At 45.8% G+C, this 17,436-nt stretch overlaps 1 protein-coding gene across 1 annotated transcript in view; it reads left to right on the top strand.

Moving 5' to 3' along the window:
- The window catches only part of LOC119953661 (parvalbumin-like EF-hand-containing protein), a 29,839-nt gene extending 20,312 nt beyond the window's left edge, over positions 1-9,527 (top strand). Inside the window, exons 4-5 of the mRNA XM_038778149.1 lie at positions 5,302-5,417; positions 9,029-9,527. Of these exons, the coding sequence (XP_038634077.1) occupies positions 5,302-5,417; positions 9,029-9,075 (163 nt within the window). The 3' untranslated portion in view covers positions 9,076-9,527. The remainder of the gene's footprint in view (positions 1-5,301; positions 5,418-9,028) is intronic.
- Positions 9,528-17,436: the final 7,909 nt, after the last annotated feature.

Genomic DNA, 17,436 nt, shown 5'->3' with positions numbered 1-17,436 from the left:
AGAAGGAATAAAGTAGATAAAGTTCAAGAATTACATTCAGGACACCTGGACATGTTCAGCCTCAGCATTGTGTTCCAAGAGGGAAGCATTTCAACTCATAATGATTTTATTTTTTTCTGTGGTATCACTGATGGGAAATTGCAGCAAGTAACTGGGTACTTGATTCCCCTGGGTCACCCACATCACTTTCCACTATTTTGCAAAAGGAAATGTTACTGCTCAGTATCGCTCCGCCCCCGAGCTATCCGCTATGCAAAAAGACCTTTGTTGTGGTCTTTATCCCAAACAATTTAGCGCAGTGCCCACGATTCTATAGTCACGGAGACCCTTTGGCCCATTACATCTGCGCCAGTCACAAAAAAACAACCTAACTATTCTAATCCCATTCCCCCCAGCACTTGGCCAGTGGCCTTGCATGCCCTGGCATCGCAAATGCACATTTGAACACTTGTCATATGTTATGAGGGTCTCTGTCTCTACCCCCTTTCAGGCAGCGAGTTCCAGACTCCCACCCCCCTTTGGGTGAAAAAGGTTCTTCCTCCTGCCCCTTACCTCAAAGCTATGCCCTGGTCATTGACTATTCCACCAAGGGGAAACGTTTCTTCCTCTCTACTCTATCTATGCCCCCAAAAATTTTATCCATCGCAATCATGTCCCCCCTCAGTCTCCTCTGCTCCAAGGAAAACAACCCCAAAAACTATCCAAACTCTCCAGCCCAGGCAACATCCTGGTAAATCTCTTCTGCACCCTTTCCAGTGCTATCACATCCCTCCTATAATGTGGATTCCAGAATTGCACACAAAAGTCTAGCTGTAGCCTAACCAACGTTTTCTACAGTTCCAGCATAACCTCCCTGTTCTTAAACGCTATGGGTGTGTTTCTCCGGCTGCACCTAACCGGAAATTCCCGCCCGAGGTCATGGTCCACCCCGACCCGTGGCGACCTTGCGGCGGGCAGGGTGGAAGAATTCTGCCCTATGGCTCGGCTAATAAAGGCAAGTATACCATATGTCTTTTTTTTTAAATTTAGAGTACCCAATTATTTTTTTATCCAATTAAGGGGCAATTTTAGCGTGGCCAATCCACCAAGCCTGCACATCTTTGGGTTGTGGTGGCAACACCACGCAGACACCGGGAGAATGTGCAAACTCCACACAGACAGTAACCCAGGGCCAGGATCGAACCCGGGTACGCGGCGCCGTGAGGCAGCAATGCTAACCACTGCGTACCATATGCCTTCTTAACCACTGTATCTGCCTGTTCTGCTACCTTGAGGGACCAGTGTACATGAGTAATGTACCTCCACTGTAAACCTTTGCATCCTTGGGAAAGGCCTAACATGCGATGGCAAAGAGTCCGTGTCGATTATGCAGGACCAGTTGAAGGACACGTGATTTTGGTCATGGTTGACGTGCAGTTGGAGAGGCCGGAGTTACAATCATGAAATTGACAACGAGGGAACAGACCATAGAAAGGCTTTACAATGTATTTGCAAGATTCCGGCAACCTGAACAACTTGTGAGCGATAACGGTACGCAGTTCACATCAGCCGAATTCGAGGACCACCTGAAGGAATGTGGGCATCCGCCATATCAAGTCTGCCATCCAGCGGCTTAGCTGAACGTTTTGTACAATCACTAAAGCGAAGGTTTGAAGGTTTCGAGGGATAAATGTTCTCAATTCGATCATCAGTAACTTTCTAATGATGTACAGCACGGTAGCATTGTGGATAGCCCAATTGCTTCACAGCTCCAGGGTCCCAGGTTCGAATCCGGCTTGGATCACTGTCTGTGCGGAGTCTGCACATCCTCCCCGTGTGTGCGTGGGTTTCCTCCGGGTGCTCTGGTTTCCTCCCACAGTCCAAAGATGTGCAGGTTAGGTGGATTGGTCATGATAGATTGCCCTTAGTGTCCGAAATTGCCCTTAGTGTTGGGTGGGGTTACTGGGTTATGGGGATAGGGTGGAGGTGTTGACCCTGGGTAGGGTGCTCTTTCCAAGAGCCGGTGCAGACCCGATGGGCCGAATAGCCTCCTTCTGCACTGTAAATTCTATGATCTAATACAGAAACACTGCATTCAGCAACACAAAGCTCACTGGTTATACTGATGTTCAAAAGGAAATGACGCACAAAGTTCAACCTTTTGACTCCCGCTTCAACTTCAGAGGCAGTCAGGCAACAACATCAGATACAAGTGGCTGGAAGGGAACAAGATTCCAAAAGCAGAGTCTTCGACTGTGTGGGCAACATGTTCCTGTGAGAAATTACACCTCAGATGAAAAATGGACTCCAGCAATTGTATTCGCCAAAACGGGTGCGATTTCATATATTGTACAAACTGATGATGAATGAATTTGGTGTCAGCACGCTGACCAATTATTGTCTGCAGGAAGGTTGTAGTGGAGGTAAATGTCTCAACGCAGCACAGGATTGGCAGAACCCCCACCTTCTCCTCTATTTGGGATCCACCCTGGGTCACCAGATATAGCTTCTTGCCAACTCCTTCATTCTAACTGCATTGGGATGGCCCACAAGCAGCTGCTGCAGGATTGTACCTTCATAAACATGGCAGCAAGGTTAATCTAAAACCTCATGTACCAGGTGTTTTCACCACAGAGAGTATGGACAGTGACATGCCCGATTTGAGGATTACAACTGCCGAAATTAGGGTATTTGTTACAACAGGATCATCCCCACAAACAGAGCCAGTTTCTGAGTTGGTTTTGCCAGAGTACCAGAAGAGACTCCCAGTAACCCTAAGCGCGAAGTACCTGAACGTCGTTTTCTGCCAAAATGAGACAGACTTCCATCCAAGAGACTGTCCTATTAATGTACCTATGTATCCGTAATGTAACAATGTTAGTTATGGCATAATGTGTTGGATCTGTGTCAAAGTGTTTGATTATGTAAAAATGCCGCATTGCTGCCTACAGCACTGAGGACCAGGGTTCGAATCCCGGCCCTGGGTCACTGTCCGTGTGGAGTTTGCACGTTCTCCCCGTGTTTGCGTGGGTTTCACCCCCACAACCCAAAGATGTGCAGGGTAGCTAGATTGGCCATGCTAAATTGCCCCTTAATTGGAAAAAATAATTGGGTACTCTAAAAAAATGTTTTTTAATGCCGCAGACACAACACGAGCAAAAAGGGAGGGGTGTTATGTATCAGAGTAATACCATTGGCTGGTGTAATGTCACGTGTTATGCAATTACATCATTGGAACATTTTGCGGCCTTTTGGTGTGTTCACCATTGTGCCCTGTTTGAACAGCATCTAATCATAAACCCCTTACACTATGTCACCCAAACTCAACGTGTGTCACCTCTGATTCTTTCGCTTTACGGCTACAACAAAGAGTGTGACATATATTCAACCTCACTCGTGTTTGAGCCTGTTGTGAAACAAATCGCTGACAATATGGTTAAGATAGTACTTGTCAGCAGCCTTGTATGTCCTTCATATTTGAGTGACATGTTGTTTTGTTGGATGCCTCCTCAGCATACTCAACAGCTGTCTTCCTTCATCGGCAGCTCCTTACCAGCGTAGCTAACCTACATGCGCAGCGTATAATCAAAAAGTCAAACTTTAATCAAATATTATTGAGCTATCATCTACGCAAGCCAGAGTCACAAACTTCTTGACAATTCATGAAGTAGTTAGAGACTAGACAACTGGCCGAGAAGCATCAGAGGCTCATTGCTACTAAATTGCTTGTACTTCCAGAAGATTTCACGATGAACGAATTTGATGTCAGCACACTGACCAATTATTGCCTGCACAAAGGTTGTAGCGGAGGTAAATATCTCAACGCAGCGGAGGGTTGGCAGAACCAATGTGTGATCCAATGATTTTGTTAGGGTTTTGTTCATTACCGTGACAACCAGAATTGTTTGGTCAGGGTGGAACGGTGGAGGAATAGATAACTGTTCGGGTCAAAGATTCCTTCTGAGGTTCTGCACTTAAATAGGGTTGGGCCTTCTCAAAGGAATTCGCTAATAGTTCTGAAGTCTGATACCTTCCTGCTATGAGAACCTGATACTTTCAAGCCACTGCTGTACAAACATAACATAGATAGGAACTGAAACAGGTGCAGGCCACTTAACCCCTTGAGTCTGTTCTGTCGGTCAATGCAATCATGGTTTACCTCCAACCCAACTCCATGTCTTTACTTGTCTTTGTCCCGCACCCCTTAATATTTCTGCCTAAAATAATTCTAGGAATCTCAGGTTTAAAAATTATCATTACGTCAGCATCAAATGCCACTTGTGGACGAGAGTTTCAAATTTCTCCCACATGAAGCAGAGTTTCCTACTTCCATCCCTGAAAATCTAGCTTTAAACTCTTAGACTGTCCCTGTCAAACCTACAAGAAATCCGTCTTTTATATTAGTGAATGGAAAATGTTTCTGCTGTGGGTAATGAAAGATGCATTAAGGCGTTCATAAGTGGTGAAATAGTAACAAAGCACTTGTTACTAAGCACTTTAACGCAATGTCTCAGTGACTACTTTCCACTCGTACCGATGTTTGGCATGTGGTTTAGTGGATAGCGCACCCGCCCTTCTGAATCAGAGCATTGTGAGCTTATTTGCCACTCCAGGAATACTGGAACACAATCTCGGCCAACACCCCTTTGCTGAGGGAGCAGTGCGCCGTCGGCGGTGCCATCATTCACAAGAGAGTCTAAGTAAGGCCCCTTCTGAGCCTGTCCTGAGGTGGATGTAACATAAGCCTTCGAAGTGTGCCGTAGGCTATGTTAACAGGGGAATTTTCCCAATTGCTAACATTTGTCCCTCAGCCAAGTGATTCGACTGGTCACTTTATTCATCGGGGGAGCTTGTTGAACGCAGATTGGGTGCTCTGTTTCCCCACATTCCAGTGGCTTCCAAAGTTCTTCTTTGGCTATGAAACACTTTGGCGTGAATAGAGTTACACCCATACAGTGAAATTCTTACTACACAATGGATCATACTTTAAGCCTACCTTTCAAGTCCATCTGAACCCCCCCAGGACTTGAGACGTTAACTCTTTCTCTCTCTCCACAGATCCCGCCAGGCCCGCTCAGCTGATCCAGCATTTTTTGTTTTTATTTCAGAGTTCCAGCATCCTCAGTATTTTGCTTTGATTTTTAAAAAGTCTTATCTGCAAAAAAACTCAAACTGGAGTTCACTTGAGTAGTGATGTGGACTCTCGCCCACAAATGCACCGAATCAACAAAATTGAATTGAGAAAGTTGTTTTTGGAAAATATGCATGCTTTTGACCTGGATGGGTGTAAAAGACCTTTGCTTATCACCTGTTGTGTTGCAGGTACATCCTGTCGACAATTCCCACCAATGTTCCCATTGTCCCACTGTCAGATGAAGAAGCTGATGCTATGCTCCAAGCTGCAGACATTGATGGAGACGGAAGAATTAACTACAAAGGTATGATTTACAACTTGAGGGCGCGCTGCCCTTTATAAATATTCCGCTCCATCAGCCCCTTCCCCCTATCAGATTTGATACAGCTACATGTTTCACTATTTGTATTAATATCGGTTCACCTGTCCTAATGTCTCCATAGAATCTCTGCAGTGCAGTAGGAGGCTATTTGGCCCATCAAGTGCCAATCTGCGATAGAGCATCCCACCTAGGCCCACTTCTCCCGTCCTATCCCCATAACCCCAGCCAATCTGCCCATCTTGGGACACTGAGAAGCAAGTTAGCGTGGCCAATCTATCTAACCTGCACATTTTTGGACTGTGGGAGGAAACCCACGCAGAAACGGAGAGAACGTGCACAGTCACCCAAGGCTGGAATTGAACCCAGGGACCTGACGCTGTGAGGCAGCAGTGCTAACCACTGTGCCACCGTACCAACCTTGGCTTGGTCTTAATTTTTGTTTGGTTATACTCCAGTGAAGCAACTGACAGCCCAATGCAATGGCAATAAGGAGGGTCGAGATTCCAGATGATAAATAGAATACAACAACCACTCGCCTCAGCCGGAACAAGCCTAAGGTTCGGGCTGTAAACCCTCAATGTGCCAACAGAGATTTACAATGTGCCATCGCACACAAAACCATTGATCCTGAACAGATCCTAGAGGAGTACAAGGATGAATTTAGAGAGTTGGGATCTCTACCATGAGAATATCATCCAGAAGTAGACAAGAGTGGAAAACCAATTCAGCCACTGCCAAGTAGAGTTCCAGCTGCCCCTCAAGCCAAACCTAAAAAACAAACAGAAGAGATGGAAAAGAAGGGAGTAATCAAGAAAGTAACAACTCCCACAGACGGGATTAGCAGCACAGTAGCAGTGAAACATCCTGGAAAGCTGCCCCACGTGCTTCGACCCAAAGTATCTAAGTAAAGTGCTGAAGAGATCTCACCACCCCATGCCAATCAGCAAAGGAATTTTGCAACCACCTGTCCAGACAAAGATTTTTACTATCCTAGAGGCAAAGGATGATATGGCAGCTATCCCCTTTAATAGGCTAACCCCTTTAACAGTCATTCCTTGAGGGAAGGGGGGGGGGGTCGCGTGACCTCCCCAATCAGGGACAGGTCCACGAATTCACTGGGACAAGTCCCAACATGTTCCGGTGAATTCCCAACTCCTGAGGATCCAGTGCTTGCGAAGGGTTTTGATAATGGACGAAAATGGAATCCAGACGTTGCAGTGGCCAGAATAGGGCTGGTGTCCTATGATGTTAAAATTCAGGACAAGGTTTTAAAGACGCATGTAGATCACTTGCGTGGGCGGAAGAAATCCCAAGAACCAGTGCTATGACCTGATCCATTGGTGGGTCTGGATTCCATCCTTGTTGCCAATGTAATAACGTCACCTGTTAACTTATAAGAAACAATGAGTTATTCCAACTATTAACAACTATTTATAAAATGCTTTAAAATGGTCTTTTCATGTAACAAGTACCAAGCTAAATAATTTAGAAAGCTGTTGTTGCTGCATGACATCCCAAACAGACCATGGGCGAAGCTGGGAGAAGGCCCCTTCACTATAGTAGGAACTGACTATCTTGTCACTGTAGACGACTAGTCTGACTACTGGAAGTTAGATGAGTTGACTCCAACGACAGCAGGAGAAATAGAAGCAAAATCAGAAAATACTGGACAATCTCAGCAGGTCTGACAGCATCTGTGGACAGAGAAGGGAGTGAATGTTTCGAGTCTGGGTGGCTCTTTGGCAAAGAAATAGAAGAATGCCCGAAAGCCCCCTTCAGTCATTGCGACATTCCAGACATTGTGATGAGGCACAATGGCCTTCAGTTCATGAGTGAAGACTTTAGCTGCTTCACAAGGAATTGAGAAATTCAACGCTACACATTATCTCTGCATTATCCCCAGGTGAACGGAAGGGCTGTGGTAGCAATGAAAATCACCGAAGGAAGATCAAGAAATTGAGCAAATCTAGCACAGACTTATACAAGGCAATCATTGAGCAGAGAAACACGCTGACTGAAGGCATGGAAAATAGTCCAGTCCAAAGACTAATGGCATGCCATGCACAAACTATTCTTCCAATAGTCAAAAGTTTACTGAAACCAGGAAAGGTAACATGTGTGAGTGAAAAAATAACGGTGAAACGACAGAAAGTCAAATTTCATTTTGACAAGACTGCTAAACCATTGCCAGAGCTGAGCATTGGAGAGCCAGTCACGATACAAACCTCTACCGTTCTCAACAGGAGTCACCCACATGGTGACTTGGATTGTACGCCGTGGAAGTAAGCAACCGAATAAGCTGGCACAACTGCAGGCCTATACGCGCGACTGATCAAGCTGTTCCTTCATTGCGGTCGGCCAGTCTGGAAGAATGGATCGCACCAGCCACACTAGTACAGAACTACCATCAATCCAAGAGATCCACATGTCCCCAACAACAACAGATGCATTGGCAACGAGTGCCATGTAAACGGCATTCCCCAGACAAGGAACATCACCCAGAGGAACCGCCAACGGCAAAGCGCACACATGCCACAAAAGAGCACAGCTTCAGAACCATATGTGCAGGTGCAGGGACTGACAGGTCGCACAAAGAGTTGTCAAAGCATGGGAACACTGGGCGTATAATGTGTAACCTGGGTAACTCACAGTTATATGTGATCGTGCATGCAAATGTGTCTTTTGTTCGTTATGATGTCTTGGATTTAAAATGCCACATTACCACATGCCCTATCTGGCTTGCTGTAGTCATGTGGCCTCTGCCGTGAGGGAATCACTCTGTAAGCAGCCAATTTAAAATAAGTTCACACTTTGGCCTAGAAAACCTGTAATCTTTGAGCTCGAAACACTATTTGGAATGTTGAGCTCCAAAATGGTACCCCTGGGGTTAAATCAGTATTATACTCTGATTAACGTCTCATCTGTCCATACGTCTGGTAGACATTCAATACTCCTCCTCACTACTATGGCATCCATAAGTGATTTGCTTTAAAATAAAAATATGTGTGCATTCCCCAGATGCCATTTTGGACATTAATGAAGTCCTGCGGCAATGGAATAATGAGTACCACCAACCCAAATTTTACTCTGTATATATTTTAATATTAGCAACCCATTTAGCTCAATATTATCCAACTAACTTACATATATATTAATTTATTTGTGCTGACTGACACAGTACAATGCCGTAGGATCTGGAATTCCACAACAGCGTATATTTATGAAGTGCATTTTGGCAATTTTATGAATTTTTAAAAGGTATATTTTTGATTTAAGATTCTGGCCGGAGTACACTATGGGACTGGACCCTTGCAAAGCCCCTTGGAGGGATGTTTTAACATAAATTGTAAATGTATATTGTTCATATAAACTGCAATTGTACGTTTCGTGAGAGTGTCACGTACTGTCCTACGTGTTCATACTGTTAGGCAATGCACTTGCACAAATTTTGTGAATAAAGTATAACTCTTGAAAAAAAAAACGAGGTCGCACGGCTAATGATAAAAACCCTTCATCTATAAACAAATGAGAATGTACAATTGAACTGGAGGCTGTGTAAGTTTTCTATTCATTCCATATCTTCTTTCTTCCAGAATTTGAAGCTATGGTTAAAGAAGAAAAGATGCCCAGGAAAAAGTAGAAACAAGAATTCAAAATGTCCACTATTAAGGAGTGAAGCTGTGTATGGCGAGGAGTTTTGCATTGATTGGGCTGTTGCTAAGCTTCTGCATTCCCTTCAAAAGCCCGTTGCACCCAGCTAAATCTTATAGGAATTAGATAATCAAGATAATAATTAAGTCGACCAGATTCCGCAGTAGTTATAATCGATAAATCCCCAAGACTCAAGAGTTCCAGAGGTGGTCTCGGGATCTAGCTCAATCCGCCATTGCAAATCCCACTCCCATTCCCTCTGAACGCATCCACCCAAAACACCCAGCTGTTGTTCTCCCGAGAACAAAAAAAAAACAAATTGACACTCCGGTGCGGCACTGAGGGACTGCTGTACGGTCAGAGATGCCACCTTTCAGGTGAGGCTTTAAGCTAAGGGCCCATCTGCTCTGGTGGGTGTAAATGATCCCCTGGCACCATTTTGAAAGAAGGGCAGTGGAGTGAGTTGTCCCTGGTGCCTTGGCCAATATTTTAATCCCTCAATCAACCACTAAAAATGAACAGATTATCTTGTCATGATCACATTGCCGGTTTGTGAGAGTTTGCTGGGTGCAAATTGGCTGCCATGTTTCCCACCTTGTGACAGTGGCTGCACTAAAGTAATTTATTGTCTGTGATCTTGAAAAAATACTATAAATGTAAGCCTTTCTTTTTCTGAAGAGGGGAACCACTATGCAAATTAAAGAGGAAATAATGACTTTTAAAAATGTCTTGCAGTTCTCAAGTAAGAAAAACCTGGAGCAGAAGGGACAAAACCGGTTCAGCCCAACTGGGGCAAAGCAAGATTGGCCACTTGGCATGTTATTTTTTTGGTGGGGGTTATGTTCTTTGCTGTAATCTGCTGACAGTGCAATCAATGTGCTCTGAAAACGTACAGTCTAAGAGCTGGGCCATCACTGCCGCTTTCGGGCAGCACGGTGGCGCAGTGGGTTAGCCCTGCTGCCTCACGGCGCCGAGGTCCCAGGTTCGATCCCGGCTCTGGGTCACTGTCTGTGTGGAGTTTGCACATTCTCCCCGTGCTTGCGTGGGTTTCGCCCCCACAACCCAAAGATGTGCAGGGTAGGTGGATTGGCCACGCTAAATTGCCCCTTAATTGGAAAAAATTAATTGGGTACTCTAAATTTTAAAAAAAAAATTTTTTAATAATCACTGCCGCTTTCTGCTTTGCTCTAACACCCACGCTATAGCTGTGTGTTTGTAAATGAACCTGCGGTGGAGCGGATATGCGCAAACACCTCCAACCTCAACCACATCTCATTTCTTACTTTTTGTTCTTGAGAATGTCCCCATTTCCAGAACAAATAAAACCATCTTGTTTGCTACCAGCAGCAAGTGGACTCGTCATTGCTGGACGTCAATTTGTTGTAAGACGGAATTTATGGAAGGTTGCGCGGTCGACTTCCCAACCTCAAAGACCGCCTGAACAGTTGCCACATTAGAACTCTTTCAGTGTTCTACCAATCCAGTGAATGGGTGCATTTGAAACCACATTAACTTTGAAAGAACAATCCATGTCTTGATATGATTGATCTGTAGTGCATTGTGAATCCCAAACAGTGAACTTAAAAGCGAACTAAAAGTTGCAAATCATTGTAATGTACATTATGTTCAGATCATGTAGTTGCAGACCATTTTTTTTCAACCTTTCTGCTTTGTCAAAAGTCAGTAACTAAATTACTGAGGCCTTCAAAGACTTGATTACCTGCAAAGACTCGCATTCAAAGTATCATCTTGCATCATTGACTTTGTCTATATATGTGGTTTTAGCAACCCACCTCTTCACTCACCTGAGGAAGGAGCTGCGCTCCAGAAGCTAGTGATTCGAAACAAACCTGTTGGACTTTAACCTGGTGTTGTAGGACTTCTTAATGTGCCCAGCCCAGTCCAAAGCCGGCATCGCCACATCACAGTAATTAAATTGACCATATTCTCGATGCTGTTCAGTCTGCGAAGGTGGGCCCTGTAGCAAGCCATTTTACCCTTAAAACCCAATTGATCGAATAGATTGTATAAATCCCTTCCAGACTTACTTAAACTCCAGAGGCCAAACTCTATGCGATCCGCTTGGAGAGACAGTGCAGAGCAATTCTGAGACAATCAGAATTTTAATGGCAAGTAAGGGAGGAATGCAAGTTCACGGATTTACTGCAATTTTGTGAGTCAACATTTCAAATTTAGGAAGTGGAATAGAGGGATTTTTGTAGCTGCTTTGGGAACAGAATTCTTTAACTCAGACCATTACTCTGTGAAAAATTGAAATGCGTGAGTTTAATGAAGTATTTTCCTTTAATCTGTAATTTTAATCATTATCCCTGAGCAGCTGTATATCTAAAAATCCACATCAAACTAGCTTGCGCAATGCACCGGTTTGTATTTAGCCAGTATTGACACGGAAATAATTGAGTCCAATTGCTTTAGGGCTCTCCGGAGATTCGGTAATATTGTGGATAATACCATAAGACCATAAGATATAGGAGCAGAATTAGTCCATTCGGCCCATCGAGTCTGGTCCATCATTCAATCATGGCTGATATGTTTCTCATCCCATTGTCCTTTTTTAAAAATACTTTTATTAAGATAAATTTTTCAACATAAGAAAAAAAACAACTTACACAACAATTACACAGGGCTAAATCGCTGGCTTTGAAAGCAGGCCAAGGCAGGCTAGCTGCACGGTTCAATTCCCGTACCAGCCTCCCCGAACAGGCGCCGGAATGTGGCGACTAGGGGCTTTTCACAGTAACTTCATTTGGAGCCTACTTGTGACAATAAGCGATTATTATTATTATTATACACTCCATCACCCCCTCCCCCACAAAGAGAAAATAAATACAAAGACCCCAAAACAAAGCCCAAAGCCCCTCCCACCACTAACATCTGACGGTGACCAGTTCACTGGGAAAGGAAATGAAAGGTTGACACCTCAAATAGAACTCTTCTGCCGACCCCCTCATGACCTACTTGCCCTTTTCTAAATGCAAGAACTCCATAAGGTCATTTAACCACGATGAAGCACTGGGTGGAACCAGAGTCCTCCACCCATGCAGAACGTGCCTTGCGGGCTATCAGCGAGGCCAAGGCCAGAGCATCCGCCTTCACCCCCGTCTGCAGCTCCAACGCGTCCGAGACCCCAAAGATAGCCACCAAAGGGCAAGGCTCCACCTCCACCCCAAGAATTCCTGACCATGGTGCTGAAGAAGACGACCCAAAAGCTCACCAGTTTAGGGTAAGACCAGAACATGCGCGTGTGCTTCATCGGAACCCATAAACAACGCTCGCACCTGTTCTCCCTTCAGCTGAAAGGATCTCGAGCTCAAAGCATTGGTATGCACCCTCATTGTGGTGGCCTTATATAGGAGCTGGATCCGAGATAGAAACCTTGGACCAAACCCAAACCTACCCAGGATTTTGAACAGATTTCCCCTTTCAAAGGCCTTTTCCGCATCAAATGAAATAATTACCTCTGGCTCGGGGGCTGGACAGGCGGACAGTGTAACATTAATCAATTGCCAAATATTGGCCGACAAATGCCTGCCCTTAACGAAGCCAGGCTGTTCTTCTGATATAACCCCTGGAAGGGAAGGCTCCAATTCCATTGCCAAAACCTTTGCCAGCAACTTCACATCCACATTCAATAAGGGGATAGGGCAACGAGCCCACATTCTGTTGCATCCTTATCTTTCTTTTAAATCAGAGGAATCGTGCCTGCACCAAAATGGCCAGCGGTATCACCCTAGACAAGGAGTCATTCAACATCTCGAGCAACAAAATTGGACCAACTGACCCGCCAATTTCTGACAGAATGTGATCGGGAATCCTTAGCTGACTGGATCAGGCCCTTACATTTCTTGACCTCCTCCAGTGTCAGTAGGGGCTCCAATTCCTCCCTTCTCTCTCGTTCTACCACCCAGGATAGACAAACCATCCAAAAACTCAGACATAGACAACCCATTCTCAGGGCTCTCCGATTCATAAAGACTACAATAAAAAGACTCAAGAGCCTCATTGACCTTACCTGGGGCGGAGACCAACCTGCCACTCGAGTCCTTAACCTGCACTATTTTCCGAGAGGCTGCCTCAGATGACTGACCTTCTCCCCATGTTCATAAAAAGCCCCCCTCGAGATTCGCAGCTGGCGCACCACCCTGCCCGTCGACAGCAACCCAAACTCCAATTGCAGTTTATTTCTGCTTGCCAACAATTCCGGCATCAGGGCACCCAGGTATTGCCGATCCACCTCCAGGACGGCTTCCACCAACCTTTGCCTCTCCACTGTTTCGCCCCTCTCTGCATGTGCCCTCTAAGAGATGGTCACCTCTCTGGTCGCCACACTACCAGAAGGATGTGGAGGCTTTGGAGAGAGTACAGAAGAGGTTTACCAGGAGAGGTTAGATAAACTTTGATTGCTTTCTCTGGAACAACGGAGGTTGAGAAACGGCCTGATAGAAGTTTACAAAATCGTGATGGGCATGGACAGAGTGGATAGTCAGAAACTTTTTCCCAGGATGGAAGAGTCAATTACTAGGGTACAGAGGTTTAAGGTGTGAGTGGAAAAGTTTAGAGGAGATGTGCAAGGCAAGTTTTTTTACACAAAGGGTGGTGAGTGCCTGGAACGCGTTGTGTTGGTGGAAGCCGGTACGATAGAGACACTTAAGAGGCATCTTGAAAAATACGTGAATAGGATGGCAATAGAGGGATATGGACCCCGGAAGTGCAGAAGGTTTCAGTTTAGACAGGCATCATGATCGGTGAAGGCTAGGAGGACCGAAGGGCCTGTTCCTGGGCTGCACTGTTCTTTGTTCTTAATAATCATCTTCAAAGCCTCCCACAATGTGGAAGGCAAAATCTCCTTTCTCCGATTAAAATCAATATACTCCCCAATGGCAGTGCAAACCCTCTCACAGAATCCCTTATCTGCCAACAATGCGTCTCCAACCTCTGGTGGTGGTGGGGGGGGGGGGGGGGGGTGCGCTAAGCGAGGCCCAACCCCACCATCAAATTAACAAAATGTAGACTGTGATCCAAAATCACTATTGCTGAATACCCCGCTACCCCTGGACACAGAGGCCTATCCGCCACAAAGAAGTCGATCTGGGGGTGGCCCTGGTGTACCGGAGGGAAAAGAGAAAAAAACCTTCTCATTGGGATGAAAAAAATCTGCGCGCGTCTGCCCCCACCCCCACCCTCTCCATGAAGGCCAATAGTGCCTTTGCCACCCCAGGAGGGCTCAAAGACTTAGGCCTCGATCTATCCAGGCTGTCCAGTCCAATCCTTCCTGAGAGGCAGCGGGAGGTGTAGACAGAATCAATGTGAGGGTGGCAAGTTTGTGTGATGCGTTGGGCTGAGTTCACCACACTCTGCAGTTTCTTGCGATCTTGGACCGAGCAGTTGCCATACCAGGCTGTGATGCAGCCGGATAGGATGCTCTCTATCGCACATCTGTCGAAGTTTGAGAGAGTCGATGCAGATATGCCAAATTTCTTTAGCTTCCGTAGGAAGTAGAGACGTTGTTGGGCTTTCTTGACTGTTGCATCAATGTGTGTGGGCCAGGACAGACTGTTGGTGATGGTGACCCCCAGGAACCTAAAGCTATTGACCATCTCCATTTCGGAGCCATTGATGCAGACGGGAGTGTGTGTTGTGCTGCGCTCCCTGAAGTCGATGATCAGTTCCTTGGTCTTTCCAACATTTAGAGAGAGGTTCTTTTATATACACCATGCAACCAAGTGATTCATCTCCCTCCAGTAGTCTGATTCATCGTTGTTTGAGATACGGCCCACCACAGTCGTATCATCCGCAAACCTATAGATTGAGTTGGAGTTAAATCTTGCCACACAGTTGTGTGTGTACAGGGAGTACAGTAGAGGACTGAGCACACATCCTTGCGGGGCCCTGGTGTTGAGGACTATTGTGGAGGAGGTACTGTTGCCTATCCTGGCAGATTGCGGCCTGTTGGTGAGGAACCAGCTGCACAGGGAGGGGTCAAGTCCAAGATTGTGGAGTTTGGTTATTAGTCTTCTTGGGATAATGGTGTTGAAGGCAGAGCTGCAGTTGAAGGCAGAGCTGAAGCCTTGGCCTTGTTGAAAGCTGCCCGCCTCCTGGCCAGCTCCACTCCAACATTCTGATAGATCCTCACATTGTGGCCTTCCCATCTGGAATCCTGATGATTTGTACCCACTGCAGAACTCTTCCTTTCTCTTGAAAACGACGAAAGCGCGCGATGATCGCACGCGGTTTCTGCCTCAACGACCACTGGGCCCGACCCAACTCAGAAGGGGATGCCATTTCCCCCTCCCCCACCACCTTGCAAAACAACTGCGCCGTAAACTGTGCCTCCAAGCCCATCAGAGCATCCAACTCCCAAATGATTGACTCCAGCGGTTTGACCGCCGCTAACTGATCCAGAGACCATTCCAGGTCGTGATCATCCTTTACACTAAGTACTTCCTGATTAAAGCCCTATTCTTGACTTCTGCCAGTTTGTATCACTGTTCAGATTCAACCAGAAATGTATCCACAATTAATTTTCAACTCCATCCAGTGTCTTCTACACTCCACAAAAATACTTTGTCATTTACCTCTTTTCGAGGTTGAAGAAGTCTGGCAGGTAAGGTTTAGACTAGGTCCAGGCTTGAGTGGAGTAGGGGTGATGGGCTCCCAAGATAGAAGTCCTGGTGACCAACGGCAATTAGTCCTGAGCCCTCAACTGGATACTTGGGCTGAGCTGCCACAACTGGTCAGACTTCCACAGGAAACCCATCCAATAGGAGCCTTTGATTTCTCGCTGCATATCTACCTGCAGAATGTCCCTTCCACAAGGCCAGAACGAAGTGGGTGGGGTGGCGTTTGCTGGACTGGGCTGCAGGGGCAGGGGAGTGATTGTAAATCCCTCTCCTACCTCCATAAGTCACACATTGGTGACTAATTTGACAAAGGGGGTCATTCAAAAGGTGCCTTCACATTCAAGAGGACCGGGACACCTAAATACATGGGCCCCATCAGTTCAGCAGTGCGACCAAGCAATTTATAGACCGTCCATCGTCTTGAATTTGGGAAATGAACGTCGACAGTGAACTTGAAATGCAAACAAAATAACAGACAAACAAGACTCGCAGACGCCCAGAGGAATAATGAGATGTGATTTGCCCAGTGACAAGATTAGCAGGCGTCTAGCGACATTGAGGTCAAATGGCCATATCAGCAACATTGTTTACCAGAGATCAGTGAAGCTATACAAGTGCTAACTTCTAAAGACATAGAATTTAAGAGATGTAGACAGCAGAATCCACACAGGAGAATATCAAAGAGAGTAAAAGGTATAACTGCTAACATCCTCATTGGGAAGCAGGTTAGATCTCCATCCAACAGGCATTTAGGCCACTTCCATCTGTGATCAGAGCCACGGAGGCCTGTTCCATCGAACATTTAGAGCCATGGCAGTTTGCAGATATTCTCCTCTATTCGTCGAACCAGGAAGAGACATTTTCCTAGGCCTGGTCACCTAAGCGGTATCGGGTAGCAACAATGAAGTGGATTTGACCTCTTAAGAGTTACTAAAATTGAACGTTGATTGAGAAAAGGCATGTCTCAGTGAGTTCAGGGAATGTGGGTATATTTTGGGAACAAGAGGTAATTTCAGATAAAATGGCGTGTTTAGTCATTCACATACTCTAGTGTCAGAGTGCATAACAGTCTTTTGTTGCATGTTTTTCTTCTACTTTAATAAATATTCTTTATGAATTGATTGCGCAACGACTGGCCTGGTTTCTCGCTGGGCTGTACGTAGTTCCTCACATTATTCGAAACAAAGATACACCACTCGGAACCACATGGACTGCAGCGGTTCAAAAATGCAGCTCGCTGTGACTTTCTCAAGAGTATTTAGGGATGCGCAACAAATGCTGGTGATCCTTCGGGATTTTGAGGCACTCCAAAGAGGGTTTAGGAGGTACTGTCGAAGGTGCCTTGGTGAGTGGCTGCAGTGCATCTTGTAGATGGCACACACTGCAGTCAGGGTGCATTGGTGCCGGATGGTGTGAGTGTTTAAGGTGGTGGGCGTGGTACCAATCAAGCGGGCCGTTTTTTTCAAGGATGATAGGGAGCGCGAGTGTTCTTGGAGCTTCACTCATCCGGGCACGTGGAGAGTACTCCCTCACACCCCAGAGTTGCGTCTTGCAGTGACGGTGTCCATTTTGCAGGATGGCTGTATGCTGGTGGAAGGCAGATCACTTGCAGGTAGGTCTAAGAAGTTCCAACATCAACTACTGGTACCATGATATGTTGGGTACTCTGGATCCGTGGAGACTGTGTTTACCTCAGCAGTAACACATAC

Source organism: Scyliorhinus canicula, chromosome 18 (genome assembly GCF_902713615.1).
Source record: "Scyliorhinus canicula chromosome 18, sScyCan1.1, whole genome shotgun sequence".
Taxonomy (NCBI): domain Eukaryota; kingdom Metazoa; phylum Chordata; class Chondrichthyes; order Carcharhiniformes; family Scyliorhinidae; genus Scyliorhinus; species Scyliorhinus canicula.
The sequence above is the reverse complement of the archived record's forward strand: the minus strand, read 5'-3'. Positions and strand labels throughout refer to the sequence as shown.